Source organism: Seriola aureovittata, chromosome 18 (assembly GCF_021018895.1).
Source record: "Seriola aureovittata isolate HTS-2021-v1 ecotype China chromosome 18, ASM2101889v1, whole genome shotgun sequence".
Classification (NCBI taxonomy): Eukaryota; Metazoa; Chordata; class Actinopteri; order Carangiformes; family Carangidae; genus Seriola; species Seriola aureovittata.
The window spans coordinates 20,324,313-20,335,338 of NC_079381.1; the positions used below are offsets into that span (position 1 = coordinate 20,324,313).

Here is an 11,026-nt window from a genome sequence, read left to right on the forward strand (position 1 = left end):
TCAAATCCCATATCAATTACAGAGGGCCCATGAGAATATTACTTATCAACACGTCCACATCTAATATAAAATGTCTATCATCTTGCTTGGTCATCAAGGGTGTTTTCTGCTGTTCCCCAGGTACAATAATATAATGAAAACTAAATAAATCAATTTACAGTATTGAGATTTGCTCCTTTACGTTTAATGGAGTGCAGAGTGTCAGAAGTAAAAACCCCCCTCACAGATGTTTAAAGATTAACAATGTCCTTAGTGTGGGGCAGATAAAAGGAATGGGCTCTTACAGTAAATAGCTCTGGGAAACAAAGTGGCACGTATGTCTTCTTGATGAAAATCTCACATAAAATGGCACGTAAACCTAATGGAAGAGCACGGATAGAGATATTGCTGAAGGTAGACGCGCTAATGGCTTCTGGAGATTAGTGGGTCCAGAAGGTGACTTTAATCTGTTGAGAAGACAATCCATTTTCTCTTCACCCACAGGACACAGATTTAATAGATAGTTAGTGTGGGCCACATTTATTATGGCCTTCGGTAATCACCTGTATTATCAGCTGATCACATTTGATCTCATTGCTCTGTCACTGTCAACACCAGGTAGTGGCAACTCTGTTTCTCTTTGACTTTAAACTTCATTTGCAAGATACGTTGGATCAGTTTGAATTTTTCATCATTTGTTTGACATTTTACATCAGTTTTGCCCTTTTTCAAAAACCTACAGAGGACTCCGTCACAGGAGGCTCAACCAGACTGTCGGAGCGCAGGCAAGTTGGTTTATTCATCGACGTTAAAACACATCAGCTGTCTTCTGTCACAGTGCACAGATCAGTTTGTGTGACAGAACTGCTGTATCAAGGAAAGAAAGAGTACAACAGTATTAGACACAGCAGCTGAACATCAATGATTCAATTATTGTTTTTCCTCTGCTGGCGTTGCAGTTCTCTGCTTCACTGAATACATAGGGTTCACATACACATTACGTACCTATAAACTGCCTTGATATTAGAGGCAATTTGACTTTGTTTTGTGTTTTGGCAAAACTCAAGTTTCATTTTGAACCTTATATCCAAAAATCACAAATGTGTCCAACAACTCATCCAACCTAAACGACTATTTAGGTCGTTTGTTCCTTCCCTTGAAACGACCCATTGGAGCGTCTCTGGAAATAGCCCATCAGACCTTTGTTGTCATGGTTACAATAATAAGCACACAGTTAAGCTCTTGGAACTATCACAGTTTGGTAAGGTTTAGGAAAAATCCATGGTTTGGGTTCATTTAAGTACTTTCTGTAATGTCAGAGGTCCTTCAAGACGTGACATGAAGGACAGATTAAATGGGCTGACATTAGATTAAATAGCATCAGATGACAGAAAATGAGATGACATGAGATTCGATTATTTAAAAAAACGAGATGAGAGGAAGAAGACATGCCACGCGATTAGATGACATGAGATGAAATGACACAAGAGGAGTTATACTGTGTATTTTTTTTTTTTTTTGCAGACAGTTGAATTGAACTGATTTAACTCATTTAACCCATTTAAATGTTGCACTGTTTTCAGTTTGCCAGTGTTCATGTATTACTGAACAAGCAGTCAAGGTAGCACCACTGTATTTCCAGTGCTGTTCATCATCCTCAGTGAAACTATTCCCACTTCAAGGAAAACAGTCGCCTCTTCTCAAGCTGTTCATCTGTCCCAGGAGAACGACAGGGCTGCTGGTGAAGGAGAGCACTTTACCCCAGAGAAAGCTCCACGTATTCCTGCTCACGCTTTGTTAAATGTTTCCAGTAGACAAACCCTCTCTGATGCTTTGTTGCTCAGCTGTCACTGAAGTCCAGACCACCCAGGTGAAGGGCAGATATGTGTTTGTACTTGTCAGTATCAGATTTCAACTTCTATGTATGCACCGTGGCTAATAAAATAATAGGAAATAGCTGCTAAACAAATCATGTTTGTGAGCTATTCTTTTTTTTTTCAGTCTTCTTTTGCATAAGATGTGCTCATGTTATCTACAATTTCTCAGCTCAATGATGACTATACTCCTCTACTTAGAAATATAACTGAATAGCAACATAGCTGTAATAAGAAAAGTACCACTTAGAGATATCACGACATCCATTTTATTCTTTTTTTTTTTATTCAACCACTATTAAAAAGAAAAAAAACACAAGCCTACATCTTCATCCAACATTTTGTATTTATGGCTTAAGTGACATGGTAGACTGCTGAAGGCGTGCTGATAGGTTTCTCCTTTAGAGATTTAATATAGTGTTTTACTGTGGGTGCGTATGAATAGTGTGAGGAGGAAAAAAAGAAAGCAGAGTGAGTAATATACCAGAGGGAGACAAAGATGGTGTTTTTCCAATCAGTCAGGGGAGGTTTGTCAGCAGCAGATTCACAGGAGCATCACAAAATGTCTGTACCTCTCCACGGTTTTTAAAAGTAAAAAAAAAAAAATTAAACATACGAACCTCACGTCTGGAATAAGAAAAAGATTGGGAGAGAAAATCTCAGTTAAAGAGCTTTTTTAGAACCGAATGCTTCATCAAGTAGTTTGATTGGTGTAAAAAACGTGACGATTACTTCATCTACGTCGGATCCTTTAACAATCTTCCAAACCAAAATTGTGTCTTTATCCTTTTAGTCCTGTTTGAACTTATAATCCATGTGTTTTGATCATCAGGCTTATGATTCCCATCTGTGTCTGCTGATTAAACCCGCTGCTAAAAGAACTGGCTTCATGATATTAACAATAACAATGAAGACAAATAACAGGCTACATTACCTATATTTATTTTACTCACACACTAATGAATCACAATCCATGGAAATACCAAGACTAACAGTGGACTGATTCTACTAACAAGCATCGCCAGTGTAAGCGAAGCCTCATGCATCTTATTCCTCCATGCCAAAGATCTGCATTGCTGTCCAAAGACGCAACAATGAGCCATGCTGTTGCACTGTGTGACATTTTTCTTCATTATGATGAAAACAGCCTCTGTATGAAACACCAACGTGCTGCTGCAGATATTCACTTCAGCACCAAATGCGCTGCTAAAAATAGTTCCTATGCTGCTCTATTTCCTCCTGTTTGTTCACTTTTTATTTTTCATCAGCACACTGTCTGAAAATCACTCGGCTGTTTCCATTACACCAACAAGCAGTAAATAACATTGGCAGCACAGTATGTCTAATATTTTTTTTTTTTTCAAATTCAAATAGTGTGTGTGTCATAAGCCAAAAAGGTCAGTTGGAATATATATTACATGTTATAACATCTATCCATGTGCATGAATTCTTCTCCTTCAATCCCTGGGTATTTGGGTGCTCACTGTGGGGTCATTGAGGGTGCTTTCATAACGGTTACATGTGTAGAACCCAATATGTGCTACTGTGCAACGAGTTGCTTGGAGAAACATGGTGGGTAACTGTAATCAGAAAGCATGCACACACAAACACAAACACACACACACACACACAACACACACACACACACACACACACACACACACACACGACTCAAACCTTCATTAATATTACAAACAGAACATAATACTTGAGCAGCAGGTTGTTACAGAGAGCAAAAGACTACATGTATCATGATCATGGTTAGTCAAACTAACCTGTTGAACATAGACTATGTTAGTTTGTAGGCAGCAGAATTTGTATGAAAACAAGAGCATGTGCATGATACAGACTAAACAGGGACCACCTCTTAAAAACAGGGTAACTTTAATACTTTGGCACAAACACATTATTACTGTTGCATGACAAATACTGACCACAAGAGAAATTACATGACAAAAAACCTTTAGAAATAATAGTAAAAAATAATAATATTACACAAAACCAAAATTATGGCTCCCAAGAATTTCCATCAAATTCAACTTTTTTTTTTACAATCATAATGAATATATATCAAATATATACACTCTTAACTGTACATGTTAATGTTATCCTGCTTCAGTATCAGCAACAGCACTGTTCAATAACATATCACATATTGAGGTAACGGTTTCAAATTCAATTGCATGTGGAAATAGCGCACAAACCCTATGGTTTCCAGAAAAACAACTTAAACTTTACACACATGTAAATGTTGTACATTCATGGCAAAGCTATTATTTTTTTGCAATAGCAAAATAACACTATAACGATGTAACAATAGCAGGTCCATTCACAGTCACGATAGCCACTCCAAAGACTATTCACTGATGTCTTTCTCATAGATCTAAATGCAGATGTCTCTTTAGTTACTGTTCCTATTGAAACACCAGCCAGTTGCCGAGTCATTGTGACTGAAGCTCCTGCCGTCTGTGCCCCGACAATAAACCCTCTTCCGAAGTCACGTAGATCTTTGCATCATTCATAGTGTAGGTGGATTCTTAAGACCTGATTTAAACACCTTATAAAGTTAAGTACAGCAGTCATGTGTGAATGTTTCTGAAATAATAAAGAACATGCCTTTGCCTTGTGTGGAAAAAAATGGCTATTAAGCATTATACATTAATACGATTGTTTCTATATTTGTTTCAGTCTTCAATTAATGGTTCTTCCACACTTTTATGTTGAACATATACCCTTTTTACATACATTAGCACATGATGCGTATGTGCTCATGCATTTTCTTGGTACGGTGAGTCTCTCTAACCTCTTATCTGCTCTGTTTTCAGCTGAATCTGAAATCCTAATATAACTTTCTTCCCTTTTACATTGTTTTAAGTGTTCAGATCTCAAAGCACTCTGCAAGGAGCAGATAACTGGAGGACTTATGGATGCTTTCCAAATGAGCCTGTGATCCTCTTCCAATGCCACCACATGTCACAGCCATCAGCCCAGCGCCAGCTTCACTGGGGGCACTAGAACACGCACTTAGACTGGAGGAAAACAATTCTCATCACACTGCCGTCCACGTGTGCAGTTCTAAACTTGATGTCTTCAATTGGCCAAAGATGCCTTGATAGGCTTTCATTCTCCCTGAAACATCCCAGTAATGTTCAGGGCACTTCTGAATTAAAGTTTGATCGAACTGCACCACTGTGCCATTCATTGAATCTCACTGCTATTACATCACCTGCAAAGAGAATTTAATAGTAATAGAGTTAACACAGCAGATAGGCTTACAGAATGTGAACCACAAAACACAACTGAAGCAGTTAAGATAAAAATGTCATCCAACTCATTTCATTACATTGTGATAAAAAAAATGGACATTCAGATTATATTTCCTCCCTCTCTGTCTGAGAGACGGGCAGATACTTGTGCTTTATCCGTGTATGTATTTTTCTCTGGTTTGAAAAGGGCAGGGATCAGATTTACTAAAGTGATCTCACATTGCCCATCCACCAGTTTGGGTTGGTGGTTTATTCATGGTTGCAGGACTCTGTCAGTCAGAACCGATCAAACAATTTTAAGCCAAGTTTTTGGGGACTTTAATTTCTCTTTGTTTATACTATTCTTTGCTATTTACACCATAATAAACATTCAGAAGGGAAATCAAAATTATATAATAAGATGATTACTGATGTTGCAGAGCTTGCAGGTACATTCACTTGGAACAAATATACATGACACTTAATCATGTATTTTTATGAGGCCTGTTTCCCATTGTCCATTGATTCTCCAAAAGCCTCAGAACCTCTTAAAGTGTCTGTGTGCTGCACCCTCTGAGTCTGTCTAAATATGGGACACCTTTTCCAGATCCTCCATGATCAGGTCCTGTTCTTTGATATCATTTTTACACCCCTCTTCCTGAAATGAGCACTTCCCATTTCCCACTAACACTGATTGAACTCCTGAGCCTGATCTGCTGAGTGTGGCGGGCCGGACGGGGAGCACAGCGTTCCCTCTGATCCGATGGGAGTAGGTCTTCTGGTGCCCCGTGTAAGCGGAGCACAGCTGGAATTTGAAAGCCGCCTGAAAGCCTCTGCGAAAGTTCTCGTTGAAGAACCCGTAGATGATGGGGTTGACGCTGCTGTTGAAGAAGGCCAACCAGTGAGCCAAGGGATACACGTAGATATTAATGACACGATACTGGTGCTCCGTCAGGCTGGCGTAGTCGCTCAGCATCATCAGCGTCCACAGAGGCAGCCAGGAGAGGATGAAGAGCAGAGCCACAACCAGCAGCATCATTATCACCCTTTTCTTTTTCCTTGATATTGTGTGACGACCTTCCATGCTCATTTTGTTGTTGCCACTCCCTTCGCCAGACACAATTCCACTGCCCCTCAAGGGAGGAATAGCGGTCTTGAAGAGGGTGAAGCCGATGCGGGCGTACATGATGACGATGAGGCTGAGTGGGGCAAGGTAGATGTTAGCAAAGAGGATGGTGGTGTAGATTTTCCGCATCTCCTGATTGGGCCAGTTTTCCCGGCACCAGTAAAAGGGGCGAGTGTCGTTGTCGTGGCCGAGGACTATCCGCACCCTGTGCTCCTTTGTGACCTGGAGCATGACCCCCGAGGGACACATGATGGACACGGCCAGGACCCAAATGATGACGATAATTAGCTTGGAGGTGGCAATGGTGAGCTTCTGCTTGAAAGGGTAGACAATGGAGCGGAACCTGACACAAAGGGGATTGAAGGAAACGCATTGAGGAGGGGGAGCCTCTTGGGATAACACACACTCCCACACAAGCACTTAATAACCAGTAACACAATTACAGCCCTCACCTGTCAACAGCTATTGCCACTAGCGTGAACACAGATGCAGACACGGATATCCCTTGAACCATCCCACTCAGCTTGCACACTACGCTACCAAACGGCCATCCTGCAGGGAAGAGGAAAACTGTTAAAATCGAGTGTAAAAACATAAAGACAAGCAGACTGTATGAATTATTTAAATATTAAAATGAATCCTAACGGGCAGAAAGAAGTTGAACATTTCACTATTTCCAAATTAAATCCAATACAGCAGCCACAGTTATAAATTGATGAGGGCATTTTCTTATTCTCTCATATTATTAAGTAGAGAACAAGTTGAACTAGACATAAAGACTTTATACCCTGACCTGTTATGATGTTGTCCACCAGAGTGGTTGGCATGCAAAAGATGCCAACCAGCAGGTCGCTGATGGCGAGGTTGAGGATAAACAAGTTGGTGACCGTGCGCATGTTCTTACTGCGCAGCACGATGAAACACACCACCCCGTTGCCCACCATGCACACCACGAAGATGAGCAGGTAGGAGATGGTGAAGACTGCAGCCACAGAGGGCTTGTGGAGGTAGAAGTCAACATAGGTGATGTTCTGGTGGGTCAAAAGGTTTTCCTGTGATCTTGAGGAATCGGAAGGGTTCAGGTTCTCCCAGGAAGCATTTAGAACTAAATTCTGGGTCATGGTGATATCTGGCTTTCGGAGAGAAAGAGTAACGGAAACAGAAGTAAAACACACAGATAACCTATTATGTTCTCAGTGCATGTGCTCTGGGTTAAAAAAAAATCTGAAATCCTCCCTTAAAATCAACCAATTATAAACCAGTGCCATTACACACATCCTCCCAGTGGGAGTGGAATCCTGCAGACAGGAAGAATCAATTAGTAATTACATAAAAAAATAAAACCTTTCTGAAAATCAATAGTCCAATTGCTGTCTCTTTTGATTTTTGTGGCTGGGTTGATCCAGTCAAGTGCGTGCTCTCTCACACCCTGTAAAAACAACATGCTGACTAAAATGACCAATCTGTTCGATGAACAGTGCAGTAGCTTGCCAATAGGTTACATCAATCATCTGGATCCGTTGCTGTGGGAAGGAGGGATGTTACTATTGACTCTGTCTGACAGTTATGTGATTGGTAAATTTTACACATCTAGATGGATTTTTGGAAACTAATTTTCTAAACCTTTCTGCAAGGTTAGTCTCCTGCCTTCTGCAGGATGGTGTTTGTTTATAAGATTTTTTTTTTATTTCATGCACTCACTATACAATTATTTATAATGATTGTCAAATCCAAGTGTGTGTGTGTGTGTGTGTGTGCTTATGCGTGTATGTATATGTGCATGTGTGTGTTTATGTATGTGTGTGTGTGTGTGTGTGTGTGTGTGTGTGCCTGTGCATGTGTGTGTGTGTGTGTGTGTGTGTGTGTGTGTGTGTGTGTGTGCTTGTGCATGTGTGTGTGTGAAAATGGTTTGCAGTGGCATAAACAAACCAAAGTAGGCCAGGTTTACTCTTTGATGAATATTTGATCAATTTCATGTGATCAATCAACATGTGTATTTTAATAAGTAATTTCGTTACTAATTGATTTTATTTTCACACTTACTATTGCAATTTATTTTCAAAACCTGTAAGAAATAAATTTTAACACAGTTATGCATAAAAATGAGCCGTTGAAGCCTAAACTGTGGATTTAAGATCAAAACTGCCGGTGAAACTGTGACAGTTTGATTCTCTCTGCGACCTTTGTGTTTCTCTGCCTTTAAGAAGATAGTCTGAGTAAAGGAGAATATTTGATTATAGCTGCACTGCTACATATACTTTCTTAGTCACACAATCACATTCATCCTGCTGCTCATTATACTGTAGCAATGACTGAGTAACATAATCTAAGAAAATACGTGGAAGTAAACCCATCATTTTCCTTGAAACTATAAAAAGTCTTTGTTCTATTGTTTAAAATTACATGGATGAACAGGCTGATGTTTTAGCTCATATCTTTAGCCCTGGTGATGGGATGGAAAGTCACAATTTCTTCCAGAGGTACATTTTCTGAGTTAAAAATTTTATATAAAAATATTCTTACCTTACAGGAAAGAGTGTGTGAGTTGTATTCCTCTCTTCTTTTCTTTCTGATGGTATATATCTGTTTCTTAGAAATTCCACTCATTCAGAGCAAAAAGCTGTGTGAGACCCTGTGCGTCTGCGCAGGGCGCCTGCCACGCACAGACTGCTGTAGCGGTTATAGATGAGACGAGATGAGAGTCACTCGAGGGAGATGCGTTGGGCGGTGCAGATCCTGGGAGTAGTGCAAGCCCAGAGGCGTTGTGTGAATTGAATATAATAAATGAAGCTGTCACACTATGCACTGACTCTGTGGCAATGAGGGGCAAAGGTTGGCTCCGAGGAGACTCAGACACCTGCTTTCTTTGGCTTCAGTCAGGCCAATGGACGCATGTCATTGCTCGTCTTCGATCAACCCTCCAGTCATCAGGCATTAGTCCTCCTCCTCAGTGCTCACACCTGCACTGTCCTGCGAAAGCCAGGTCTCACCTTTTTTTCTACTCACCCCTCACACCTACACTGTGAGAGAAAAGGGAGAAGTCAAAGTGGTGCACAGAACTGAATCTAACTTCACTACAGTGCTGTATTTTAATTGCGTTTATGGTACATGTTGGGTAAAATATTTTCATTACACAGACAAACCTACACATAATAATGCAAACTGAATTTATCATTAATGTTATGTATGGGGAAAAGAAATTGCCTCAGCAAGTTAAGAGATGATGGGTTGAGAGGTGAGAAACAAGGTTGAGTTTTAATGGAGTGTCAATGTCTGATTGATACAGGAGTGAGCGGTGAGAGTCAGAGGTGAAGACTGACTGTGCAGGGTGATATCTTACCACTATCATGGCAGGTCGAGGGGGAGGGTTGATGCTTTGTAAATGGATGGTTGATATTTGACCTTGTGAAGTCAAATGAGGATTGAAGGGAGGAAGCAAAAAAACACCTATTTACCTCAGTGTTAGCCGAGCCAGACGTAACCCCTGATGACGCTGTTGCTGCAGCTGCTGTAAAATGTGTAAGTAGCAGGTTGAACTTCCTTTAGCATAAAACTTGTCCAAAGTGTTGGGACTCTCATCTTAGAGAGAAGTGAGAGGGAGGAAACACACTGTCAGCCAAAGAATGTATGAAGTTTGGCATTTTAAAAAATAGAGTTTCCAATGTGCACTGAACCTTGTAATGGCTGCCACAAGCAGTTATAGTAATTATGTTCAATGAAATACACAGAAAGCAGCTGACAAGTGGTGATGGCAGTGACTGTGTGTGTGTGTGTGTGTGTGTGTGTGTGTGTGTGTGTGTATGCTTTTTGTGTCAAGGATGAAGAAATCTTCGGAAGCTCTCATCAAAATTTGCCTTTAGTATTGTCTCATCCTTGAATTTTTACATAAATCTACAAACCCCAAAAAGACATCAAGTCAATCAGTTTTTCAGAAAGTTATTTACTTTCGTTTCATCAACTGAGAATTTTCTATTAAGTCTGCTATGATTGTCAGTCTGTGGTAAGGCAAGAAAAGACTTAACACCTACGCAGAGTGTCCATGGCCCACAGCTGAGATTAGGTAGATTTTATTTATATTTAACATTTGTTTAACCAGGTTTGAAACCTCTTTTTCAAGGGAGACCTGACCAAAATGGCAGAGACAAAATGATACAAAATCAGGGTATGGGTCAAACAATAAAAAAGTCTACAGTCATGCTAGCAGCTCCATGTGTCTATGGGCACAGCAGTGCTTTGAGCTACAGTGTGTTTGGATGTTAGCATGCTAAGATGCTAACAGTGACAATGTTAACATGCTGATGTTTAGAAGATATCATGTTTACCATATTTACCATCTTGGTTTTGCATGTTAGCATATCTGCATTTGCTAATTAGGACAAAACACAGACTATGGCAGACGCTGATGGTAATGTCATTAATTTTCACTGTATTTGGTCATAAACCAAATTAAAAGTTTGACCTGGTCATGGTGCAAGATGAAAAGTTAAGGGATGACACAAGTGATAACAGGGACATGGATGTGTGCACAAAATTATTATAGTTTAGTATGGACCAGTGTGAACCAGCAGACTGACAAACTGACTTTGCCATCCATAAACATGAAAACCAAAACTAAGGGTAGAAAAAAGCCATGAGAACATGGTAAATGGTGCAGTTAGCTAGCTATTGTGTAAATGATTGCAAGACATATCATCATCAAAGTGAGCTGTCACTTGTTGGCTTCTCCTTTCAGTGTTACGTGGAATTGCAAGTGGTTGAATGATGTGAAATTATTCAAATGTAAGTGAAATAAAATGAAAATA

At 40.0% G+C, this 11,026-nt stretch overlaps 1 protein-coding gene across 2 annotated transcripts; it reads right to left on the minus strand.

Moving 5' to 3' along the window:
- Positions 1–3,720: 3,720 nt before the first annotated feature.
- Positions 3,721–9,073, minus strand: LOC130186561 (neuropeptide FF receptor 2-like). 2 transcript variants are annotated; one of them, XM_056403762.1, is made up of 4 exons: positions 8,748–9,073; positions 7,018–7,353; positions 6,677–6,776; positions 3,721–6,567 (listed from the first exon to the last, which is right to left on the minus strand). In XM_056403762.1, exons 2-4 carry the CDS (start codon positions 7,343–7,345, stop codon positions 5,682–5,684), a joined length of 1,314 nt encoding a protein of 437 aa, XP_056259737.1. In that variant the 5' UTR covers positions 7,346–7,353; positions 8,748–9,073; the 3' UTR covers positions 3,721–5,681. The 2 variants fall into 2 exon arrangements, with proteins under 2 accessions (XP_056259737.1, XP_056259735.1); XM_056403760.1 differs by having other exon boundaries at positions 7,018–7,357.
- Positions 9,074–11,026: the final 1,953 nt, after the last annotated feature.